Below are 26,227 nucleotides of genomic sequence, written 5' to 3'. Positions count from 1 at the left end.
GAAAACCAGGGACAGACACTTAACACAAATGTCAACCTTTATACATATATGGTGTGAATATGCTTTACCATTATCTGCTTTCATAATTGGACTTGAAGCATCTTGAGCAGCTTCTAATCTAAAATCACTAACACCCCATTTTCATGTGCTAAATGTGCACATATGTCAAAGATAAGTCTTCACTCAGAGACACCCAGGGGCCCCAGCAAGGAACGTGGTAAACTGTAAGTTATCTTTTCTAGACACAAGGTTTCCTTTCAGTCATCAGACACACTTGTCTGGTGGCTGGACTGCAGCTGTGTTTGGTTTCACATATGGTGCTACTTATTACAGTTTTTATTTTGCGCAATTCTGAAATTAGAGTTCAAGTTGTTAGAACGATGAGCAAACATTTTCACATTTTGTTGATTGTGCAAACAATTTGTGACTTGTCACTTTGACTTGTCACTTTGTGACAAGTTATTATGCGCTAAGTAGCTTTATTCTCCAAGAGTTATCATCACAGTATTCGATCGGATATGCAGAGAACATTTTTAAGATATGATTTTTGTTAAACATACTTCCATACCTTGCAAGACAAACCTCTAGATCGAGCATGAAAAAGCGTGCAAACAACAGATGTGACAAACAGCATATTTTCACTTCTTGCATTGCAAGAGGAAGGATTGATGCAAATCTGTTGATCTGGCGCTATGTGTGGTGATTCTCAGCAATATTTTGCTATTGTCAAGAAAAATGTGTAGAATAAGACTTTTAGGAGCTAAAAAATGGTGAACACATGCTTACTGACAAATCTAAAGATTTAGACTTTTCTGATTTCCGTAATATCACCTGAAGTGGATGTTTTAGTACATGTGACTTGTTCCGATTGCCCCCTGAGTGAGTTAGTGTGTCTTGCAGGTTAACAATAGTGTTTTGTATGAGCTCCTTTGAGTTTCCAGAAATGTGCCCAATGGAGTGAAGTTATACTGTAATATTTCTATTTTATTTATTTATTTTTTTTCTCAATATGCTGTGCACACTGGCTTCCTAAGGAAGTTATGCTTACATTATTGTGCACTAGTTGAGAACCATTGGTCCAGCATACAGTTGAGGATAATACTGTTAGTATTGTTGAAACTGCTATCAATGCAAATGATTGCTTGGAAAAACTTTAGGTTGCTATTATATGATTTCACCTGATGTCACATCAATTGGGGAAGGACCTGCTGCTGCTTCATTCTCTCTGGTTGTTTCTAAAAGGAAGTAAGTGGTTTAAAGTTGTGCTCAGTCATTTTGATAGATATAGTTTCATATCTGACAAGTTTGTTATTGTTTGTTTTATTCCAGACTAGCATTCCAGCCAGTGGTACCCTGTGTAGTCTGTTCCACTTTTCCTACAACCAGAAAGCCTGTATGCAGCGCTGATTTCCATTTCCCCCAGAAGTTGGATGTCTGATCTGGGAGTCATTTGCAAGTTGTCCACTTTCCACTCAGTGACTCGATTCTAGCGGTGAAGTGAGAAAAGCAAGAAAAAATAGAATTTGTTTTGTGCTTTAGCAAGGTAGCGCATCATTAGAAAGACAGCACAGTGCTTGTTTTTGTGGTTAAAACCCCCCTGTAGCACATTCATGGATCATGTCTATAACTTATTTAGCAAGTCACAATAACACGAAATACAGTAGAGATTACAAGTTTTAAAGTTCTACTGCTGTTTATGGATCTGCTGCATTTGATCTCTGAATTTCTGAGTCCCAGTTTCCCTCAAGTTGGACTTTCAGCTCTACCAACCCCAACTTCACAGTCCAAAATGGTAGTCGTGCACATGAACATTACCAAAACTGTAAAAACTTGTACAATGCACTACCACTGTTGCACAGTTCAATACACTCAGGAGGCAGAATACGCAGGACATTATTTGATGTTGGCAAACATGATCAAATATTTTCTCTTCTGCTGCACCTTAGCCGTTTAGCACAAAGCCTTTAATAGGGCATATATTAAGGAAGGACTTCAGCCACTCGAGTAGTCTGTTATGGTTTTGCATGGTGATGGAAGATAAGATAGCTAAGTTGCGCAGATGGTCTTACACTGCTGCCTGTCATCAGCATTTTCTTCCTCTTCTCAATTGTCTGTCTGGCACCCATTCACCAACCGGACTTGCACTCTCACCTCTACTTTCAAAACTGCACTGCACTTCTTCTAGATGACAAAGGTCTCTCACTTTCAGTTCTGTTCCTGTTTGTCCTTTGTGTTTGTCTTTGGGTGTGTGCATGATTCCAAGCACACCTGCCACCGCACACACAGTGAGCCCTTTATTACCTTAACCCACGCAATGCAGCTGACAAACTCAGCTCCAGACAAGAACACACACATGCACGTATTACCAACCAATCATGTAGACAGTTAAACTGAAAAGAGGAGCCAGGTGCTCGACCAAGCCATTTCCTTCTCTCTTTCTCCCTTCTTATTCTTCTATATTTGTCTTTTCAGAGGAATACAAAAGCTTAAATTTGATATTTTAAGAGGTTTGTAGTGGAAAATAGGTTTTAAATAGTTGTGTGAGTACAAGAAATGGTATCAAATATCAGTGCTGTGGGTTTAAACATTAACCTGCGGCTCAAGAAATTTCCTGGATTTTTCCGTTTTGTGCAATGCAAATCAGAGTCAAGTTCATTCAAACCTAATTTTATTAACAAGGAAACAGCATTGAGAAAGAAATGCTGCTTTAACCACAACTTCTTTTTTTGTTTTGGATATTACAGTGGCTTGCAAAAGTATTCGCCCCCCTTGAACTTTTCCACATTTTGTGACATTACAACCACAAACATGAATCAATTTTATTGGAATTCCACGTGAAAGACCAACACAAAGTGGTGTACATGTGAGAAGTGGAACGAAAATCATACATGATTCCAAACATTTTTTACAAATAAATAACTGAAAAGTGGGGTGTGCGTAATTATTCAGCCCCCTGAGTCAATACTTTGTAGAACCACCTTTTGCTGCAATTACAGCTGCCAGTCTTTTAGGGTATGTCTCTACCAGTGTTGCACATCTAGAGACTGAAATCTTTGCCCATTCTTCTTTGCAAAACAGCTCCAGCTCAGTCAGATTAGATGGACAGCGTTTGTGAACAGCAGTTTTCAGATCTTGTCACAGATTCTCGATTGGATTTAGCTCTGGACTTTGACTGGGCCATTCTAACACATGGATATGTTTTGTTTTAAACCATTCCATTGTTGCCCTGGCTTTATGTTTAGGGTCGTTGTCCTGCTGGAAGGTGAACCTCCGCCCCAGTCTCAAGTCTTTTGCAGACTCCAAGAGGTTTTCTTCCAAGATTGCCCTGTATTTGGCTCCATCCATCTTCCCATCAACTCTGACCAGCTTCCCTGTCCCTGATGAAGAGTTCAGAGTGATGTGCAGTGTTAGTTTTCCGCCACACATAGCGTTTTGCATTTTGGCCAAAAAGTTCCATTTTGGTCTCATCTGACCAGAGCAGCTTCTTCCACATGTTTGCTGTGTCCCCCACATGGCTTGTGGCAAACTGCAAATGGGACTTCTTATGATTTTCTGTTAACAATGGCTTTCTTCTTGCCACTCTTCCATAAAGGCCAACTTTGTGCAGTGTACGACTAATAGTTGTCCTATGGACAGATTCCCCCACCTGAGCTGTAGATCTCTGCAGCTCGTCCAGAGTCACCATGGGCCTCTTGGCTGCATTTCCGATCAGCATTCTCCTTGTTCGGCCTGTGAGTTTAGGTGGACGTCCTTGTCTTGGTAGATTTACAGTTGTGCCATACTCCTTCCATTTCTGAATGATCGCTTGAACAGTGCTCCGTGGGATGTTCAAGGCTTGGGGAATCTTTTTGTAGCCTAAGCCTGCTTTAGATTTCTCAATAACTTTATCCCTGACCTGTCTGGTGTGTTCTTTGGACTTCATGGTGTTGTTGCTCCCAATATTCTCTTAGACAACCTCTGAGGCTGTCACAGAGCAGCTGTATTTGTACTGACATTAGATTACACACAGGTGCACTGTATGTAGTCATTAGCACTCATCAGGCAATGTCTATGGGCAACTGACTGCACTCAGACCAAAGGGGGCTGAATAATTACGCACACCCCACTTTGCAGTTATTTATTTGTAAAAAATGTTTGGAATCATGTATGATTTTCGTTCCACTTCTCACGTGTGCACCACTTTGTGTTGGTCTTTCACGTGGAATTCCAATAAAATTGATTCATGTTTGTGGCTGTTATGTGACAAAATGTGGGAAAGTTCAAGGGGGCCGAATACTTTTTCAAGCCACTGTATATAATACTTCCACACAAGACAGTGCACGAAAAAAGATTTTGAACATATACAAGCATACACTTTGTGCATGTGTGCACCTTGAAAAAAGGTTATGTCTATATTTTGTGCAGCTTTGGGGTTTCTTGAAAGTTGCCAGTAGTGAGACACTCAAGCCTTTGTTGCTTGATATCTTGCAACATAAAATTTGTCGCGATTAGGAAGAATTGCCTGCTGAGTCATAAACTCAGCTCAAATATGTAGAGTAATACTTCTCCTAGTCTCATGCAGCTGAAGATTATTTTATAAGCTAGTTGATAGAATGTAATCTATCTTGGACACCACAAGGAAGGAACAGTGTTACAGCTGTTCGTAATGTTACACTTTTGTTTTTTGTAATTAAGGACATTATTTTTCAACCCGAGGGCCTTGGTTGTTTGTTGTTCATGCTAAATATCACATTATAACAAAATTTTAGTCTTTTGCACTTCACCTGTGGGGTTTTCTCATTGATTTCTTTGCATCTCTGTTCAAAGCATCTCCAAGGTGAAGCTGTGGTTTGTGGTGATATTTGAAGTCTAAAAGCATGCCAGCTGCTTGTGGCATTGACGTTGTACAGTCATAACTGCCTTCCTGATATCAGTATCACAAAAAATAAGTCACTTTTATGGCATGTTGATCTATTGATAAGGTGGAGACAGGCCTGCCTTTTCAAGTGTTCAGGCACTTAAGAAGTAGCCTACTTAAGTGGCATTTAAGCACGCATAGAATAACTGATTTGCGCTTTTAAGCAATGCCCAACTCAGAACAAACCTTCCCACAGTGAACAAAATAAATCGATATGAATAAAATTATAAATTTTAGGAGGTTTATAAGATGTGATAACAAAGCATAATGTAATAAATGTCTATATGCCAATAACAATCGCATTAAGTGGGTAGTTATTCAATAAAGCTATGCAGTGCTGAGATTTGTCTCCTTGAGAATGTTCTTAGAAGTAGAATGAGTAATTGGATTCTCGCCTGTCCTCTTCAGTTCAGCCCTCTCTTTCTCTCTCGCTCTCTTCTGCTCCCCCCCTCCCCCCAAGATCCAGGGATAGTCACTCTGTCTGGCTTTCCGTTGAACACCTTGCTGCTGTGACAGCAGTCAAGTGAAACTCGGAATTTTAAAGAGAGAGAGAGGGAGAGAGAGATACGGACAAAATTGCGTGGCTTCAAAATAAAAGCACCAATGACCAAAGTGTGAAATTGAAACTTAGTCAAGTTCAGTTTCCTAAAAAATATAGGTAACTAAATTACTCTCTGGCCAAATTTAGTTCTTGTTTTTTTAAAGATGCATATACTTTTAACAAACACATAGAATCTGTCTGAGATTACAAGATGAGTTTTTGCATTATTTAATTATTATTTATTTAGTTTGCTTAGATTGCTTAGGTTTTATTTTGAAAGTCTAAAGGAAAAGTTCCCTTATTATAGTAAACTCGACAGCTGCCGGCGCGGACACCTCGTTATCTGTGGACAGGCTTCGAGGTGGTCGGCTTCAATTATCGTTTTACTGGGACACTTTTTTAATCGCTCACTTTCCTTTAAAAAACAAAAAGCAAAAAACGTTTTCACAGTTTCACGTGTTTCGAACTGCTGCTGCCGCAATTACCGGAAAAAAATAGCAGCAACGGTCCAGGATGAACTTTTCCTTATCCCGGTTAACATTTTCGCTTTCTTTGATTGGAGAATCCCGGGCGTGTGGTTCTACACTTTTCCATTTTTAGTGGGTTCACTGCGAGTGGAACAGTGGGCGAAAGTGTTAGGTGAAGACTTTGAACATCATAAAGCGTGGTGGTGATTCTCACGAGGAGACCTGAAACCTCGAATACTGACGGGAGAAATATTCAAGGTAAGCCTACGCGCTCATGGAAGAATAATGCTGCTTACGTTGGTTGGCTTTAGAAACCTAGGCTAAAGTTAAACACACACACATATGTATATATCACATTATCTCTCGCTCTCTCTCTATATATATGTGTATGTGTGTGTGTGTGTGTATAGAGAGACAGAGAGATATGTATATATCACATTATAGATAGATAGATAGATGTGTGTGTATCTATTTATGTATGCGTTTGAGTATCTCTGATATATATTTGCACCTCAATCAATTTATGAAAACATTTTGTGAATAAAATATAAACTAAAATAATCTTACTCAATAATCTTTGTGCTATAAAGTGATAATTAATTTACAAAAACATTAAAAAGGAGAGAGATACTAAGGCTCATTTGTTACATGCCCTGTAAGATAATAATGGTGGTTCAGTGTTAGTATTTATTATAAATGGCTTGGTTAACAGTGGTCGACCCATTTTTAATGTGTTATTTTGCCTCGTTTATTTCACATTAATTTCTTTTTTCATTGCTTATGTGCGTGCTTGAGCTAGGAATACATCAGTGCGCTGTTTACAGTAAAAAAGGTTGTGACATTGGTTACCATTTTCTTCACCTCTCTCAGCCTGTATCTGTACAAAGAGGTGATGTCTGGGTTCATGCTGCTGCCTGAAGGCAGCCATCAAAGGTAGTGACAACAGCTCGAACTTGCTCTCCTTACAGATGTAGCGTGCGGTTTCCTGTCAGTGATGAGATGCACAATCAAAAGACTTCACTCATGTAGAAAAAAAGACTCCTGAACAACAGAAGATGGGCAATGGCCCAAATTAAATTAGATAAAGCAGCACATGCAGATATGAGAACTACTGGAAACTGAAAGTGATAAAGTAACAAATGAGAAGGGTATTTTTTTTAACCATTCATCTTGAGAAATGCAAATGCTGCTGTTGTCGTGTGACTCATTGCAGAAAGCGCTTCTCCTTTGTGCTGACTTCTTTTTTTTTTAATAATGAGGAAAAGAAAGCCGTTGATGGCGAACCAAAGCCCTTGGCGATCACTTAAGGCCACACTGGGGGTGATTTAGACTTAATAATATGCAGTCTTTTGTCTGTGCCAGAGTTCGTGTGTGTGTTGTTTTATTGATTTATTCATATCCCCGAAGGAAATGTGTGCAGCATTCCACCTGCTCCTCCAATTTCCTCGCAGAGTATGTCGAGATACAGATAAAGGAGCCATGTAATCACATGCACAGACATGCACCCTGCATCACTGTGGTGCTATGGGAAGGTATGCAAGGTCCAATGCAAATGTACCCTCAGGAACATTCCCCAGGACCCATATTCCACCTAACCTTGAAAAATATCTCCGCATTCCTGCTTTGACTCAGCTTTCCTGGGGTTTAGTTGAGTGTCTGCTGCATGTGGTGAGATGAGAAAAAACAAACAACTTATTACAAATACTTTCAATTGAGTGTTTTAGAATCTCACTTTGAGACTCATTCAGTAGCCGCTCAGCGTTAGTGCTGTAAATCAACATGACAGCAGCAGCACTGATGGGCCCGTTCCTTCATGTAATGTGCTTCAGAAAAACAAAAACGTCTTATCTTTTAGGAAACGGTTGCGCAAAAGTGTAGCCCAGTGAAGTCTCCTCCTAGCAGCACCATTTAAGCCAGTGTTAGAAAAGACTTGAAATTCTTATTAAGGACCCCTTTTTTGTCCCTTAATTAATTCTGTCATTTTTCTTAATGAAAAATCATATAGGGCCATAAAATAAGTAAATCCAAACACATATGCACGTTTCAATGCAATCAGCGAATATTGTAATTTAAAAGTAAGTGACAGCTTTGTAAGTGTAAGCTGTCAGTATGGGTGTGCACAGTTCTTTTAACCACTGGCTGAACCAGCCTCTGAATCAGCCAGTGGTCTTTGACCCTTATTCATGCTCGCTGTCACTTCAGCTCTAAAGCCTGACAACAAAGAGCAGCTTTTGTTCCCTGGCTTACTCTTCTTCCATGCACATTCTTTGCTGCTTCACTCTGCTGCTTGTAGATGAGTGGGGTGAATTTAGATTGAAAACTGCCACAAGAAACAAACTGATGCTACTTTAAAGGCACATTCATAATAAATATGTTAATATGTCTATAATTTAAAATGCTCCAGTTTGTTCCAAGACTGAGGGTAAAAGAAATGGTGAAACTGGATGGGTTGTTTTTTTTTCACATATTTAACTCAGATGAACAGTCAGCAGAATAGAAGGACAGACATGAAAAGCAGTGACAGAAAATGTTACCCTGAGGTACTTTAAATCTTTGAGAATGACAGGAAATGGTATTTTCAAGGTACTTTTACTGAAACCAGGTCACGTATGTCAAAGGGTTTAATAGGAGGTGCTTATCATTTGTAGAAAACATTCTCATTAACTCATGAAAGATTAAACTAAGAATAGAATAAAAATGTAAATGTTGCCCCTTTTCACAAGTGAATTGTATAATGTGATACCTAAGTCTTGTGAGATGTGTATATGAAATAAACATTTACTTTTGAAGAGAAATGCTAATGTGAGCATCCTAGCATGCCCTCAGTGGCAACGCTGAAATGCTGATCCTAGTAGTTTCGTCTACTGTCGTCAGAGCTTGATCTTTTCGTGTTTGGTTGAAAATCAACCCCACTGACAAGTAAATTATAATTCACTAGAAGATAAGTCTGTCACACGCATTTACATTAAGATACTTTTGGTATACTTCGTGGCTCCGTTGCTCAGTTATAGCTATATCTAGCAAATGTGTGTGCTGCATAGATGCCAGAAGTCGTGGCGTGGGCTATGTGTCCCAAAATAACACAACACACTTAACATCTAGCCCACATTGCACAGATCTTTGTCTGAGGCGATGCAACACGTTTCAGTTCATCTGCTAGAGGTGTGAATGACCAAAGACCCAAAGGTGCAATATTATCATAATACCCAACTCAATGATACAATTTTATTGTGATTCTGATACTTTTGCTAAATATTGCAATAAGTTATTGTGATATATTGTGTTTTAGCATATTTTTCTGTTGCAAATTATGTCTTCAATCATTTTTTCTACAGCAAAGTGTGATTGTTAACCAGCCAGACTGACCAACACAGTTTATTCAAACTTGTAATTAAAGTTGCATGCACCTGACAAACTGAACGTTTTCTATTGCAATCTAGTCCAGCTTACTAACTAACTAAAATACTTTCTATTTACTTACTAATTCAATGCAAACATGTAGACTACTGTACCATTAAATAAGTTTTGAACCTAGAGAGTGATCACCATTTCTGAGATGTGAGGTGTTGTATGAATCCAGTGCCTGTGATGTCCACATGTGTCAGGTTAATGCAACCCTTTCTGCTGTACCTTTCCTCAACTTTGCACTTCCCTTCTCTGTAGAACCTAGGTGTGGCTGTATACATGAAAAAGCATTGAGATGGTGTCAGATATCTGGATCCCATTGTCTTCATCAAGACCAGGTGATCGATATGTTATCTTCTTAGCTCACTCTGAATTGGGAGGTAGCTCTAGTGTTTACTTTGGCATCCATGGCTGATTATTTTCAGAGTTTTTACTATCATACAGTACTCTTTACAAATCCATCTACTTTGTCTTGCCCTTGTAAGAAAAAAAAAAGTCCAAAATAAGTGCATGTGTCTGATTTAGATGTAGATGGCACTTTTTTGGTTTTCTTTCTTTTGCTTTACATCACCCACACCAAAAAGTACCAGTAGTCAGTACTTCGTTTTCACATATGCCAGAACCAAAACAAGATGAACGCCTGCCTAGAAAGGTAACTACACATTGCTGTCAACGCAGCCCATACAGTTGTAAGCGCTGGCCACAATGTTGATCACTACCTTAGACCAGCGGTCCCCAACCCCCGGGCCTCGGACCGGTACTGGTCCGTGAGTCGTTTGGTACCGGGCCGCGAGAGTTGAGGCTCAGGTATGAAATGTACAGTTTTCAGGGTTTTTATCGGTTTTCAGCGTTATTTTGTTATCGTTTTTATCGTTTAATCGGTTTTCCTGGGTCTTTTCACGTGTGTTATGAATAAATTTTCTTTTTTTCGGTACCGGTACTAGTTTTATTTTGTTGTATTTATCCACGACACCTTAAAGGCCGGTCCATGAAAATATTGTCGGGCATAAACCGGTCCGTGGCGCAAAAAAGGTTGGAGACCTCTGCCTTAGACTACCTTATATTGTAGTACAAGCGTAAACCAGGTTGGTTATGTAGGTCAAAGTACAACCACAGCAGGTTTATTGGTACCCTAGCACAGTGTATTTGTGGTAGTAAACTGCTACCAAACATACGCCGCAACTGTAACTAGAACAACTATAACCCTGCTTGATAACCAAGCTGTGGTCTCTATTGTAAAGGCATACATAAAACAAATTTAAACTACTGGATTTTTGAAACACATTTGTCTCTTTATTATTATTACAATTACCTATCCTCAAGCTTCACAGCCACTTCATTACTAACACCTTGGTAGTTCAAGGTTTGGCCCCCTCGGGCCTTCAGATTGCCTAAAATTTACGTGTTAAAGATTCAAAAACATTAGAGAAACAATCTTCAGAGATTTTTGTCCATATTGACACAAAAGCATAACGCATTTGTTGCAGACTTCTCATGTCCACTTCTCAGTGTAGTTTATGTTTGATGAATGAGAATGAAGAACGGCAAAGACAGTCGGCCTTGATGAGCAGAAACGTTTCAAACTTTTGTGGCAAAATATATTAGGTTTGGATAATTCACTAGCAAATATAAAAGTGTTACATATCCATGTACCTTGGAACACAGATTGCGTACTCCGTCTGGTATCATTTTCTGCCGTCTGTGTCACACATTGTTTTGACTTTTGTGCCATAGTGTGAGAACTTGTAAAGATGATTCATATAGGCAAGTGAGTCAGACCCACATATGTCATTACTGGAAAACAGAATCAAGCAGACGGGGGAATCACAAGTGTTGTCTCGTTAACACAGTTGTGGGTAGTTTGAATGGATGTATGTGTTCACATAAATGCTGAGGCAAAGGCTCTTATCATATCATCTTATAAATGTGTAGGAGTGACAAATGGAGTGAATTTAGTTTCTGGATGTGTGGAGTCTTTGTGCTGAAAGGTGAGAAATTCTAAGACTGCTACGGTATGCGAGCACTGCGTCTCACTAACACACTTCCACGTATGCCAGGCTTTGGTCATTGCGTCTCTTTCACACCCACATTTACACACAAGCATAGGAAGTGAAAGAAAAGGGGAAATTCTTGCGCTGAATTGATCCCTGGCCAGTGTACATGAACAATAGAGAGTGAGTGCAGAATTAGAGTTAGTTTACACGACAAGCTGAAATATTGTGTAAGAGAGAGTGAATATATTTGTTTAAATTATTTGTGTCACTGCAAACTTTGCAAAGACTCGAACGCAATTATATAATTGCACATAAAAGATTTGATAATAGGCATCATTGTCACCTCAACTAAGCTTACAGTGTGTTTTCACTTGTGTGGCTCTGGGTATGGTGACAGTGGCCATTTATTTTTAACCTCTGATCTCTTCGTAGATATGCTATCCATAATGAGAAAACTGTAGTGAGCAGTTTGTGGGTGATGCTGCTACAAATCATACACTAATGCTGTGTGTGAATTCATCACCACTGCGATGCACCTGATATTTCACCCCAACTCTAAATTTAAAGTTTGGGGATTGTGTTAAGTACGTATTGGGACCATGGACTCTATTATGAAGATCCAAACAAAAAGACATAACAAATTAAGACAAACATTTTAAAGCCTCAAGATTGGCCTTCTTACCTATTTATTTATTTATTTATTTATATACATAGGAACTCTCTTTGATGATATGGGTAGTTTGTAAAATGTACTTTCATGAGAAACGGAACAGCTGACAAAGTAACCACACCCATGTTTAGTCACAACTTCATTATTTCAGCTTATATGTATATATGTAGAAGGAGATCAGCTGACATTTTGAGCCAAACTAAATTAGGGTTTCGTGGAAGGATCATTTTGGGAATTTTAGCTCGAAAAAGTCCAAATTGGTGTGTAGGTGTAAAGGTCATATGTAGGACTTTGATGACACTATTGTTGTGTTTTTATAACCTTAGAATGATCCTTTTGTATCTACAGAGGGAGGGACTCCTGTTCCTCCGAGTCCACCAGGAGAGACAGAGGTGTGTGTTTAGGTTAAGGTACCACAACAGCTCATTTCTGTCCTAGCATGGTACCATGGTACAAGGGCCACCAAACAAGCTGATCACTTACTGCTTTTGAAGATTCATCCAAGCTTTGGTCTCTTGAGCTTTCGTTTCCGTTGTAATAACATACATGAAACAGACCGATGGAATTGATGTTTTTCCTTAACAGATGTCTCTCTCATGAGACACACTGATAACAGCAATTATCCCATGCTTAAGCTTACTTCTTCTTAAGCCACTTCATTAAGCACACCTTGGTGGTACAAGGTTGGATCCTTTTTGCCTTCAGAACTGTTGTAACATATTCAACAAAAAACATTCCTCAGATGTGTTGGAGCATATTGACACAGTTGTTGCAGACTTATCAGTTGCAAATGCGTGATGTGAATCTCCCATTTTGCATGTGCTCTGTTGGATTAAGATCTAGTGAATGAAGAGGCCATTTGAATTTGTGAAACGGTGCATCATCATCCTGAAATCAGTCATTAGATGATGGCTGTTCTGTGATTGTAAAGGGATGGACAACCATAGCAACAATACTCAGGGAGGAGGTGGCATTTTGGAAGTTAGAGGCCCAAATATGTACAAAGACTCTACCACTACCACTCTGACCTGCTGACCTGTTGATACAGGACAGAATGCTTTTATTAACACCAAATTCTGACCCATCAAACTATTGCAACAGTTTATCGTCTACCTTTGGTGAACATATGTGGATTGTTATTTGAGTAATTGTTGCCTTCTTATCAGTTCAAAGCAAGCTCCTCCTCTGAACAACAAGACATTTTTACACAGAGAACTGCCGCTCAGTGGATATTTTCTCTTTTTCTGACCATTCACGGTTAACCGTAGAGATAGTTGGGTGGAAAACTTACAGTAAATTGACACCAACAATCACGTCGTGTTCAATATCTCATAAATCACTTTTTTCCTGACATAGAGGCTGAAATTATGATACAGAGCTCCACAATGAATCATGTTATTATATCATATTGTATCATGCTATTCTAGTAAAAGTTTTCTATAGATTATTATTGTTATTAGTTTTTATTATTATTCATCCCCACATGTTTATTTATTTGTGATCCTTGATAAATGAAAAAACAGTAACATATTTTAAACTACAATATCTGTTTAACTGAGGCAGAGAAATACTACTGCACTCCTTCCTGGCAGGTCACTATATTACACATTAGTTCCTTAAGCATGCACCACTTGAAGTTACACCTTAGCAACTTTTGCTTTTGTCACTTTTAAATTATCAGAGAACGAAATGCCAAAACCACACTTTGACACGGAAAATACAAAGGTTTCATTTTCACACGTCTTTGTGTTAGATAACTGAACTGAAAAGTAAACTGTGGGATATTTTGATATTGTCTTCTTGGCTTCATTTCAAGAAGATATCTTATGTCAAACCACAGTTCTGCATCACAAGAAGTGTCGCAGCTGAGAGAACTGGCTGGTGTGACGTGGCATCTTCACAGGAAAGCTAATGTTCAGTTGTCGCTCTCAAACTAAATGCTTGAGTAACAAGTGGTGAGGCTTGTGTGTTGACTGGGATGACCATAGTGAAGACATGTGACACAGATAACGATAGAACAGACTAACTCTCTAAAATTTAGAGCATTCTCATGTCGGTATATATAAGAAAATGCAGTTAATTCAATATGACTTTATTTACATGACAGATTATTATCTCAAGGCAATTTGTACTGTAAGCTAAAAACCCTACTGTTTTTATAGAGAGAATCCTAACAACAGACATCCTCTATGAGTAAGTATATGGCAATGGTGGGGGTGAAGAACTCTCTTTTGACACGAGGAGACCTCAAGCAGAACCAGGCCTTGGGAGGGGCAGCCAATTGCCTTGACCAATTTGGGTGTCAAGAGAGGGAAAAGGGAGGAAAGAAGAAGATATAGAGGCAAAAAAACAACAAAGAACTGAGCATGTTAACATCACCGACTTATCAAACTCTAAAACTGAAGCCCAGCCAATAGAGCATCAGTGAAAGTGCCACATAATGCAAAAAAGTAAGGTAGCATTTTGTGTGTCCATCAAATAAACTTCCTGTTTGTGTGTGTTTGTTTGCTTATTTGTATGTCTCTGTGCATTACTGGGTGGGTTGTGTAAGGCTTATATCTTTCTCAAGTATCGAGTGTGGGTGTTATAAATAGCAAGCTGTCCTCTCAGGATATGCAGTGTGATATTTCCCTGTCTTTCTCTTGTTCGTTTTTCTGTCTGTCTGCCTGCTTTGTCTGTGGTTCAACAGGTTCCTGGCTGCTTTTTTGATTATTTTCCAGACATTCTCACTGTCACGCATACCATGCAGTAAACCCACGCAATGTGGTCGCAGATCTAGTATTTGTTAGGTTTTAACTTCCACGCTATGAGCTTGTCTGGATGTGGTGATGCTTGAAGCAATGACACCAGACTAGGATGAGTTTCCGTCTTTGGTTGAAATTGAAAATGACAAAAATGGATTTGTGGTTATTTGAGACATGTCCGTCTGTTGACAGTCATGTGATTCTCTAATATGATGCAAAGTGGATTTTTTTCAAAGAAAATTCCCAGTTGTATATTTTTCTGCTTTAAACACTAACTGGTGGTGGACATGGAAACTGTCAGTATAAGCTTGCTTGACTATTCAGCACTTGACCTTGGAGGAAAAGCAGCTCACTGTAGGGTTATGGAAAGACTGAATTGCTGATGCATGTGTATGTGTTCTCATTCCCGTTACAAGGGGAAGACTGTTTCCATTGATAAGAGCTTAGAAAGGTCACTGTGTTTATTTTGAGGCTGAACTCATTTGTGTTCACTGATATATAAGGACAGATAACAAACCAGGCGTCCAAATGAGAATGGTATCACTAAAAAAAATGTCATTACATTAAACTGGGAATGTAATTGATATGCTTGTTTTATTTGTTCTAACATTTTCTATATGTGGTTAAAATTGGCTGCAAATGAACACTGTGCTCTTTCATTTAACCATGCACACACACACACACACACACACACATTTTTAGCCACTGATTTTAATGGTGCTAAATTGCTGTTCTCCTTGCATAAGCATTTACGCAGTTATAAATTTGTTCCCCTTTTAAAACCGTTTCACTTTTTGTATTTCTGCAGAACAGGTGTTAGCAACCGAGCTGCAGCTGATGGATAATCTGAAGTTTGCGCTCTTCTTAATCATCCTCACCACTGGTAAGATCACCACATCACTTTATCTTTATCTTGTTCATCATAAAACAAACTGCATTCATGTTGTGCCACTTCCTACATTATATGTTATGTTGCCCTTTTTATAGATATTCTAGAAGAGACATTAAATGAACATGACAGAATTCTCAAAAATATATTAGATTATCAGTTTTTCATAGCATTTCCTTTATAGTATTTTTCTCTATGTGACCTCTGTTTGTGAGCATTAGACAACTAGAGTGCCTCAGATACTAAGGAAATACTTTGCTGACACAGGAGAGTTAAAGTTTCCACTACCATAAGAACTCTTCGGTCAGTATCATAAAGCAAGGCAGGACACATGGGCTCCAATAGGAATCAATGCAACGCCGAGCTCATGAACTGATCATAAGTTTAAAATTTGTAAATTGCAACTGTGACCTATTACCCAAGTGCTGGCAGACACACTTTCATTTACATGTCAGTTTTCTGCCCTGAACCTAAAGTCTAGCCAAAGTAGTGACATTTTAGCAAACAATGCAGGTCGATGGCAGGATTGTGTTACTGAATGCAGAGGTGTAGTATTCATTGCTTTCAGTCATGTAACCAAAGCAAAGCCCAGGAGGAGGAAAATAATATAGCGGCAACATGCTAGGAAACACTCAGTACTATAGAACTGCGATCGTGGCTCAAGAGTTAGGAGTTCGCCTTGTAATCGGAAGGTTGCCGGTTCGAGCCCCGGCTTGGACAGTCTCGGTTGTTGTGTCCTTGGGCAAGACACTTCACCCGTTGCCTACTGGTGGTGGTCAGAGGGCCTTGTGGCGCCAGTGTTCGGCAGCCTCGCCTCTGTCAGTGCGCCCCAGGGTGGCTGTGGCTACAATGTAGCTTGCCATCACCAGTGTGTGAATGAGTGGATGACAGGTTGTGTAAAGCGCTTTGGGGTCCTTAGGGACTAGAAAAGCGCTATACAAATACAGGCCATTTACCATTTCACTAAGTTTCCCAGTAGCTTCAAACCACAAATATTTAAATCACCTCAGTGAAGAGAAGTGAAAAATATTATTTGAGCACTTGTAGTCCACATTGCAAAGTCCCTGCAAGAGGGAAATGTTTAACTTCTCTCTCTTGAATAATCCCTGCCCTTAAACTACCACCAGGATGAAAGCACATACAGTAGAGTGCAGCAAGAGGGTTGTTTTAGCATCTGGACTGGTCACTAATACCATTGTGAAGTAGACGAAATTTTTCATTGTCAAAACAAGTGGGAGAACCAATTAGCTAAATGTGTTAATTATGTTTTAATACTGTGTGCTGTATTTTAACAGTTTCCAGTAACAATGACCTGGACTGGAACTTTTGCGGCACATGGCACCATGGCAACAACCCCCTGAGCCTGAACCTCAACATCTCTACTGGCTGTAAAGGAATCTCCATTTCAGCCAATGAGAGCTTTCTGTCCATCAACGGGCAGATCACAGCCCAGTGTAGGAGAGCTGAAGTGATTACCTTCAAGCACCTTGGACTTGAATCAGGAGGGGACATCAAGTTCTGTCTGGACTGGGAGCCACTGCTGGACCTGTTAATGCTGACAGTAAGTGATAACAATTTTTAAATTTAAGTGTGGGTTCTAAATGCTATTTTATTTTTGTTTCATCATTTGACACCCATTATTTTACTCAATAACATTAAAGTTCAGGAGAACTCAACTAAAAAATGAGCATGAGGTAGTTAAATGAAAGATGTGGAAAAAGAACATGTGTATAATAATATACCACCACCACATTCTAAAAGCCATATAACAAAATGTGAAATTGATATGATATTCTGTACACTGCATACACTACACTAGCTAAATTCAAGATTATTATGATAATTTCTGTTTTTTGTTTTTGTTTTTCCTGTTGTGATGTTCAGGTAGGAGAGAAGAAGCTTATTCTGTGCTCACCTGCAAGCCTGCAGGATTCCTGCTGTACTGACCTGAGTGATGGCCCAAACACACAAGAAGCAGACTACGGCATCCTCAATGTCAAGATCAAGAATGATTTCATCACCGACAAAACACGGATGGCGTACAACTTTCAAGCGCATTCCACCAACTACAGTAAGGAAGATTACACATATTGTGTCAGCATATTCTTGATAGAAAATCTGTGAATGAAATATATTTAGCAAAAAATAAAATTGATGTTCTGTACTATTTTATTTGTTCCAATAACTCAGTTTGTCTGTACTGTTGTTAATATTTAGCTTTGCTGAACCAGCATTTCAGATTTCTGTTATCAACTGCAGCATGTAAGAATCAGAACTTTCTCTTCTTTTCTGTTTTTGCAGCAGAATTATGTGAACAGGCGAAACGGGAATCCAGCCCCAACAAGTAATTTCCTCTCTTTTCCTCAAATGCACCAGTTTATTGCAGGGATATCATGGCAGGATGTTGTAGACTTGATCCTTCCTGAAGTACACAAACTTTGATTACAAACGAGGAGTGAAGACATTAGCTGTCTGATGTAATATTACTCCATTCAAATGAAACATGAGAATCTTATAATCATGGCTGTGCCTGATGTTTGTGTCCAGGTGTGCTGAGCCTCCATCCGCTTACAAATCTGATGTGGAGATGACGGAAGATTTCAAAGGCCACAGCGTCACATCACCTGTAAGACAAACACACAAAAGTTAAAGACACTTGTCTTCAGATTAACCTTTTCTTTTTCAAACCAACCAGTCTGAGAAGGCTTTGATGATTTATTTTTAGAGAGTGGATGCTCTTTGTGATAGTGTGTCAGCTGTTGTATTGCAGTGTTGCTGTTCTGAACTACCTCATCTTACAATCTCATTTAATTATAGCTACATTATAAAAACGATAAAATGATCAAAATTTTATTTGTAATAAACTATACTGAAACAAAATGAAATTGAAAAATAATTGAAATTGAATAAAAACTAATGGATAGCTCAAGAAGATGATCATTCTGTCACGGATATGTTTTTATAGGTAAAAAACAACACTTGAACAACACACAAAAATGTCCCGCTCTGCAGAGTAATATCACCTCTTAAATCCAATTATTAGGTTTCTGTAGGTTTCACCTGAATCACACATCTGCAGAAGTGAGATTTCACTTTCAGTCATACGACTGGGATGAAGATTCATATTTTTAGAGTTTGCCACAGCACTGCTGACACTAGCAAAAAACCTTCTTTGCATCTGAGACTGTGTGCTTCCATTTTTAATCCAGACTTACTTTAAAGCACATTTTTGAATAACCTAGAGTATTCATTCAAGTAGAGGGGAGAAGTGATGTAGTACAGAAAATAGGGTGGGAAGTTAGTCACATAAAAGTGACTGATGGCAGCATTCTACTGACGATTACAGGATGGTGTTGAAAGCTGACATTTTTTTCTCTAAACGACCCTAAAATAGAGTCATTTAGTAACCCAACAATCTCAAAGCAGAGCCACAAGCAGAGCTGCAGAGTGAAACAGGTTTTGCTTACATTGTAAAAACTCACAGTTCTTATATGTGCTCTCTTTTCCAGGCCATTGCTGGTAGATCTGTCAAGTCCAATATCACTGTCCACCTCCCTGCTGCCTTAAAACAAGCTGCGAAAAATGTTAACAAAGTAACCTGCACTTTCTTCAAGAACATCTCCCTGTTACAGGTAAGGCTGTTTGCCTTCAGTCGATACAGGCACATATGACAGGATTTCAGGTGACCCTATTTAGCTGTCAGCCTGCAATTTTTTCCAGTGTTCACATTTGCGATACTATCTGGAATACTTTTGTTGCTTTGTGTGCAAATATTTATGCTGCATTATGTAACATGGAGGTCAAGTTGTGTGTGTTTGTTTCAGGAGGCTCACAAAACTGCCAAGCCTATCAATGATGTGGTGGAAATCACGGTGGAGAACGAGATCATCAGAAATCTGCCTGAACCCATTAGGATTGATTTTTACCATGAAGCCGTATCTGTAAGTTTGTGTGTTTCTGTGGCCTTTAGCCTGTATCAGTACGCTCCCCACTCACTTTATATTACTTAAAGCTATTTCCTTAAACTGACACTTACTGTACCAAATAGTAACTGTTGAATTGACTGCAATGTGCAGCAGTACAGATGCCAATACACACACAGGCTGTCAAATGTGGCTCAGGTGCGGATGCTGTTAAAAGAAAAACAAGATGGTTTTTACTTCTGTGACGTCTGCATATCTACCTCCACGGTGCAGCAAACACACAGAAACCACTTATAGGTTTCTTTTCTAACCTTATGTCTGGCAGAAACAGACTGTTGTTTATGCAATTTATGAGGCTGTTTATTGCATCTGTGCAATGCACACAACAACACATAAAAGCACCTGTGACGTGGATATTCTTTGACATTGTGGTGACATTGCAGCTCATGTCTCTCCCCTCCTTCTTTATTTCAGAAAAGAAAAACAAGGGCATGTGTTTCTTGGGACACCAGAAAAGGTTGGAACCATTTAGAGATGAATATTATGTGCTACTTTACATATTTATCTGTATTTTCGTTTATCATAATTTTCAGCAATGCGGACTGATTTGATATTTCCCTGTTGCAGATTCTCTGCAAGTGAACTGGTCGAAGGATGGATGTAAGACAGAACAGAGTGGGGAAAACCACACTGTGTGTCAGTGTAACCATCTTACGTACTTCACTGTGCTGGTGGTGAGACATGCGGATACACTGCTTTTCATACAACAAATAAACAACAGACAGAAACCAATAGTAATGAGATTAGTAATGATTTTTAAAAGATACACAGAAATCAACAGTCTTCATTGTACCAGTGTGTCTTGTGAAGGCCATGTTGCTCACTGCACAGTTTCCTATGGCAGGACCTGAATCGTCAACCAGTGCCCCACCTGCTGGAGCTTACTGTCATTACATATCTGGGATGTGCCGTATCTCTGATCAGCTGTGTTGCTCTTATAATATATCTCTGCAGGAAAAGGTACAGATGTATTTATGTAATATACAATATAGATATTTTTTTATTATTATATTATTTATTTTATTATTTTAACTTTCCACTGTCTTTCAAGGAGGCGATCAAAGGAGCAGTCCTTGCCCATCCATGTGGGCTTAGCTGTGTCCCTCGCCTTCCTCAGCCTGAACTTTTTCTTCAATGGAGTCCTGGCTAACGTGGGAGGGGAAAGTGTGTGCACTTGGGTAGGAGCAGTACTTCACTACGCCCTCCTCTGCTCCTTCGCCTGGATGGGCATCGAAGTGTTGCACACTTTCTGGTTGGTCTACATGGTCTTCACCCCCCGCCTGAAGCCCTACATATGGAACCTAGTTGGTTTTGGTGAGTTTCATTTCTGAAATGTATCTCATGACACATAAAGGTAAAGCACATGTAAGACTCTTGATTATTCTTTTCCAGCTCTTCCTGCTGTTCCCGTTGTCATCCTGGCTCCAATAGGTGATATTTATGGGCTCATAGAGGTGCCACCAAGCGAAGACCCTGAGAATCCATATAAGATGTAAGCCTTTCCTTATCTGATCTAAAATTATTTGGAAAGTGAATAAATACAAGCACATGCTTGTATTTAAAATCATGCTTTCAAGGCAACAGCAAAACATTTCAAGGGGATTATGGGAATCTTTAATAAAATGCTGAGCATATTTTGAACATCATTTGGCCTTTATATTTGCATTTTTATTCTGGATTTTTTTTTCTTTGTCTTCTGACTGTTTGATTTTTCCAGGTGTTGGATGAATATAACTGAGAATAAAGGCTGGCTAGCTTTCTGTATGACCAACATGATGATTCTGGCCCTCCTGGTGTCATCTGGCCTTGTGATGCTGTTCCTGGTCTACAGGCAGATCCGCACCAGGGATGAATGGAAACAGAACCGAGTGGCGTTTCTCAGCATCTGGGGCCTCAGCTGCTTATATGGGACCACTTGGGGTCTGGCCTTCCTTGAGTTTGAGCCCATTTCTACCTTTATTCTCTTCATCACCTGTATCCTCAACTCATTTCAAGGTCAGTGTTTTTGCTGTACAGTGATTCCAGATTACACTTTAGGTTTAAAATGAGATGTTATACTTAAGGACAAGTACCATAAGGATATTTTGCAGACCATCACGTGATAGATGAGCAGTTCGACAGTCATGATGACTGAGAGATGCTCTCACTCTCATACATTCTCCTACAGCTGTGCGAACACTGAACTGCTCCTGATAGGACAGCTCGCGTGGACTCTTTGCTTTTCAGACAAAAACCAACATGGCCACTCACTTGTAAATATCCAGCAAAAGAAAAAAAGAAAAAAAATTTAAACTGAGGCATGAAATGCCATGCATCTTCATCTTTCAAAATCCTTCGGGAGTTTCCAGATGCATTATATTATGCTGGATGCCCCTAATTTGCATATAGAACCCTACACCTCAACTTTATGCAAATAAGGAATGTGTACCTCAACACCACATAGCCTATAACACAATGCAACTTTACCTCAGTGTGTTATGTAGATGTTTTTGTAGCACAGTAGATGGAAACAATGGAAATGATAGACTCCTTGGACACATGCCATTGGCTTTGCAAACATGATGAGCTCATGTTTATGAACTACATAGCATTTGTTCTTATTTATGATTACATTCCAGAAAGCTGTCAAAAGAGGATGATGATGCTTCTCAACATTAAATTACATCATTGTCATCTAATAAATACACAGATCCAAAGAAAAAGTGACTTGGAATAATCTCCACGTGCGTTTATAGCTTTTAACTATTTATAGTCGGTTGTTGGATGGGAGTATATTCATTGTTGGCTCATGCACTGTGACTGTACATGTGGAGCCAGTGGCCTATTGTATCAGTGTGGGAATGAGACAATGGCCATGATTAATCAAGGCCTTCAGTTGCTGTTGCCTATCAGAGACAAAGCTGTTTCCTCTCACATGCAGCATGCTTGTTTTTGATTCAGCACCAAATATGTGATTTATTAACCCCATTATTGCTGCATAGTGGTATCAGAATGTGTTCTATGCCAGCCATATAACATGCAGTGGCTAAATGCTACATCTGTAATTTTATTTCATGACTCTACCTACAGGTGTATTATTTTCTTAAACAATTTAGAGCCCAATCTAGCTGTTTGCTGACATGACATTATCTGCATTTATAATGGCTGTAAGTTTGTATAGAATAGGATATTAGATTTTAGATAGATTTTGCTAGCACACAAGCTTGGAATGGTACAAACACAAAGACCATCTGATCCAAGCAAAGGCAGGCAGCATAGAAATGACTAAACTATGCCTCGTAACAGTAAAACAAGATTAAAGATTATTTTTAAACTGAATTGTTATGATATCATTGTAAGAACTACCACATAAATGATACCACAGATTATTTATTGTAGAAGAGCTGTATTATATTTTTGTCAGCAGAAGTTGTCATTTTTGTTCATCATTTTTAGAGTCATTGTTCAGCTACATCCAGGCAGCTGATAAATACATGAGTGTATTGGTTCACCTCTGTACACTGTAAAATAATTTATTTTCAAAAATTCTTTAAATAAAAAAATATTAAAATTATGCAATATTTTTGACTTAAAAAATATATTTTAAGGCTTTTGAATAATTTTAGAAACACGTGAAGTGAGCTATTCTGCTGAGGAATGGTGGCATTTACTGCAAATAACAGATATTAAAGGCTCATTTGTTATGTAGAACGTTTGAGAACGTTTTGCCACTGACTTATCCTTACTGCAAATCATGCTTGTTTACTGCTAGCATATTTACTGCAAATTTTCTGTCCCTATCACACTCACGTCAAAGATTTTTTTAAACAATCAGATACTGTGGCAACTGAGTAAAAACAATACATTTTGAATCTTGGTTTCTCGTCTGTCGCTCACAGGTTTCTTCCTGATGCTGCGATTCTGCATGCTCGACTGGATGCAGAAACAGGCTGGTGGCTCTGGTCTTGGCAGCAGCAGCACCGGATCTACCAGGCAGCACATGCTCCAGGCCCAGGAGAAGAGTTAAATGAACAAAGATGCAGAAGCCGGACTTTGAATGTAAAAATAATGCCAGTATACCACCAGTGATGGAGGAGCTGGAGGTTGACCAGGACGTTTCTCCTGGAGGATTGTTCTGATGAAATGTGTCTGTCAGGGGTGGTAACTGCAGGAGAATATGAGCTACAGCTAAAAAAAAAGTACAGCAGGTTCTCCATATATCCTACGTTCCTTAACTCTGTAACTCGGTAGTAACGAGCACAAGTTAGCTGTACGGGCAAACACAAATATGACCTGCTGTGTAACTGTAAAAGTGAAGATGGGTCAGTATTTCTTCCCAAACATAATCCAGCTGCTGTAACTTCTCAAATTTTGAGTGTACAAACCTTTTTTATTCACTCTAAATTATTTATTCTTGAGCTTGTGTTCTATTTAGTAATCATTACACCAGGAGAAAAAAAGAAACATTTTACAAAATATATTTGCTGTTTATTTATAGCTCTATATGTCACACATTCTGAGTTATAATTAATTTTGGTGGCAATTAGCTAAATATAATATATCAATAATTCACTCAAGTTGCATTACAAAAAGGCATTTAATCACTTGATTCTTCTAATTTAGGCCAGTGGCAAAGAAATGACAGTATCACTCAGGAACTCCTTAATCAGGCCTAAAGCCTGCGTTTGCAGAAAAGCTAGACTGGCTCTAGTTATACAGGAGGGGGATGTCAAAGTTCAAACTAACGTATGTGAAATTAGAAATTGTAAGTTGGAAATAATTATGAATTATTCCCAACACGGAAATTGCGAGCAGGAATAGATGCAGGTTACTGTTCTATTGTATATAAAAAAAGAAAGCTATATAATACTATTGACGATGTTTTGAACTTTAGATAAGCTTTTTATTTTATATTTTGTATCATGTATGCTTTTTTATAGCTGCTTCCTAAGTTGTTTAAAGTAGCACTTTAGATTTTCGGTCATTTAAACATGTACTTGTTGAGCCTCAGTGAGTTTTCTTTTGTACTGTTTTGATGAGCAGATGGTAAATTCCATATTGCATTTGTCCACACTGTAAATTAATAACTGAATATTTTATAAATGAATCCAGAGTGACTGTTTTTCTTTTTTTCAAACCTGATTATCAGACCTTTGTCTTTAAAATGGGCCAAAATGCATTTATTTGGTTGGATGTGTTCTAGTATTAAATAGAAATGTAAAATTGTTATGTATTTCATTGGCGTTATGTTTCAGTCATGTCCAGCAGAACTCACATATGTAAGCTTTTAGATACTGTGATGTTTGCACTTTTTTCAAATTTTTAAAATTAAAATATATGTCACTCAATTTAATGTGTATATTTTGGTTTTCTGGATATATATTGACTTTTAATAAAAAAAATCTTTTGGTTAAAAATGTCGAACTGCTGTGTGTTTGTCTAAATGCATGCCACACTGCACAACAAGAACATTTGCAGCTTGCTGTTTTCCTGTTCCCTCCCTCTTATCTGCTTCCTCCCCTGGGTTTTGTTTTGTCTTAATTGTTGCTTTCTTGCTGCTTGTTTTCCATCTCTATTGTGATACAGTGCGTACGTATTTGGTGGAAGAAGCCAGCCTGATAGTTCGAAGAAAAAATTCATGGCTTTTCTTAATGCCTCAAAAGACTTTCATTAATAAATTACTATTTTTTTGCACCATAGCAATAAAATACATCCTTGCTCCTAGCATATGGATGTCAAATTATTCTGTCTTTTCAGACATGGTGTCTTTCAGAGGACAGGTCTTTGTTCCAAAGATTCAATGGAAACATTGTTTCATCATCCTTAACATGTAATATATTCATAATAAACTAAATAAAACAGAACACTTCACACTGATTTTCCCTATTGAAAGGAATAATAATACATTATATTAAATATAGCCTGGCGACCCCTATTGGATACAGACACCCTGGTCAGGAGGGAAGTAGTGTTACCACTATGCCATCCAGCTGCTATATATACACAATGTGCCAAAATCAAGTCTTAAAATCATTGTTCAAATTCATAATTGGTCAATTTTAGTGTTTAAAGGATAAAACGATTATTGAAATTGCATGTATAATTCCTTGAAGCTTAAAAGATCACATTTTGAGTTTAATCAAAGAATTTGAAACTAGCACATGGTGAAAATATGCAAACTCCCCAGGACCCTCTTGATGTGAGGCATCAGAGCTCAAAAGGTTACTGTTGCATTACTAAATAACTTATGACTGGTTGTTTTTGGCTGCCAGCAGTTACTTGCTCTGTGGTGAGCCTTTCATGGTTTTTGCTGTTTAGGAAACAAGACCCATCACTTAAAGTTATTTTGTAATACACTACTTTGTTTTTTATGCATTACACAAAAGGTCTACAGCTATGAATGTGTCCTGGATTTTTGCGGGTGTGTTGACATGGATACATTTGTTTCATCACCTGACATCTCACTAACAGAATATTGGCACATTCTGTTCAAGTACCCCTCTGCCCCATGCTTCTAACAGGAATGCTCTAATTACACATGTGCTTTTTACACACTCACATTAAGTGCCAAGGGGTCAATATAACTGAGAGAAGTGATTAGGAACATGACAGCAACAACTTGATGATACTATTATTTGTAGCATCCTGTGATGACTTT

The 26,227-nt window shown here is 38.6% G+C and overlaps 1 protein-coding gene across 2 annotated transcripts; it reads left to right on the top strand.

The window, feature by feature from the left end:
- The first annotated feature begins 5,760 nt into the window (after window positions 1-5,760).
- Window positions 5,761-24,986, top strand: adgrg1 (adhesion G protein-coupled receptor G1). 2 transcript variants are annotated; one of them, XM_084927655.1, is made up of 15 exons: window positions 5,761-6,163; window positions 15,532-15,601; window positions 16,903-17,168; window positions 17,492-17,678; window positions 17,909-17,951; window positions 18,155-18,233; window positions 19,117-19,239; window positions 19,432-19,548; window positions 20,005-20,047; window positions 20,158-20,264; window positions 20,435-20,550; window positions 20,642-20,904; window positions 20,983-21,082; window positions 21,308-21,585; window positions 23,469-24,986. In XM_084927655.1, exons 2-15 carry the CDS (start codon window positions 15,556-15,558, stop codon window positions 23,594-23,596), a joined length of 1,896 nt encoding a protein of 631 aa, XP_084783781.1. In that variant the 5' UTR covers window positions 5,761-6,163; window positions 15,532-15,555; the 3' UTR covers window positions 23,597-24,986. The 2 variants fall into 2 exon arrangements, with proteins under 2 accessions (XP_084783781.1, XP_084783771.1); XM_084927645.1 differs by having other exon boundaries at window positions 15,527-15,601.
- The last annotated feature ends 1,241 nt before the right edge of the window (window positions 24,987-26,227 follow it).

The sequence above is a fragment of the Perissodus microlepis genome, chromosome 1, assembly GCF_051167445.1.
Source record: "Perissodus microlepis isolate ML-2025 ecotype Zambia chromosome 1, ASM5116744v1, whole genome shotgun sequence".
Taxonomy (NCBI): domain Eukaryota; kingdom Metazoa; phylum Chordata; class Actinopteri; order Cichliformes; family Cichlidae; genus Perissodus; species Perissodus microlepis.
This window is presented reverse-complemented; position numbering and strand designations above follow the sequence as displayed.

What these genes read in the sequence shown, in the direction of transcription:
- adgrg1 (XM_084927655.1), top strand. Translation starts at nt 15,556, where the DNA reads ATGGATAATCTGAAGTTTGCGCTCTTCTTAATCATCCTCACCACTG. An exon ending in TGGACCTGTTAATGCTGACA is followed by an intron (nt 17,169 to 17,491) that starts GTAAGTGATAAC and finishes TGTGATGTTCAG; the next exon opens with GTAGGAGAGAAGAAGCTTAT. An exon ending in ATATATCTCTGCAGGAAAAG is followed by an intron (nt 20,551 to 20,641) that starts GTACAGATGTAT and finishes CTGTCTTTCAAG; the next exon opens with GAGGCGATCAAAGGAGCAGT.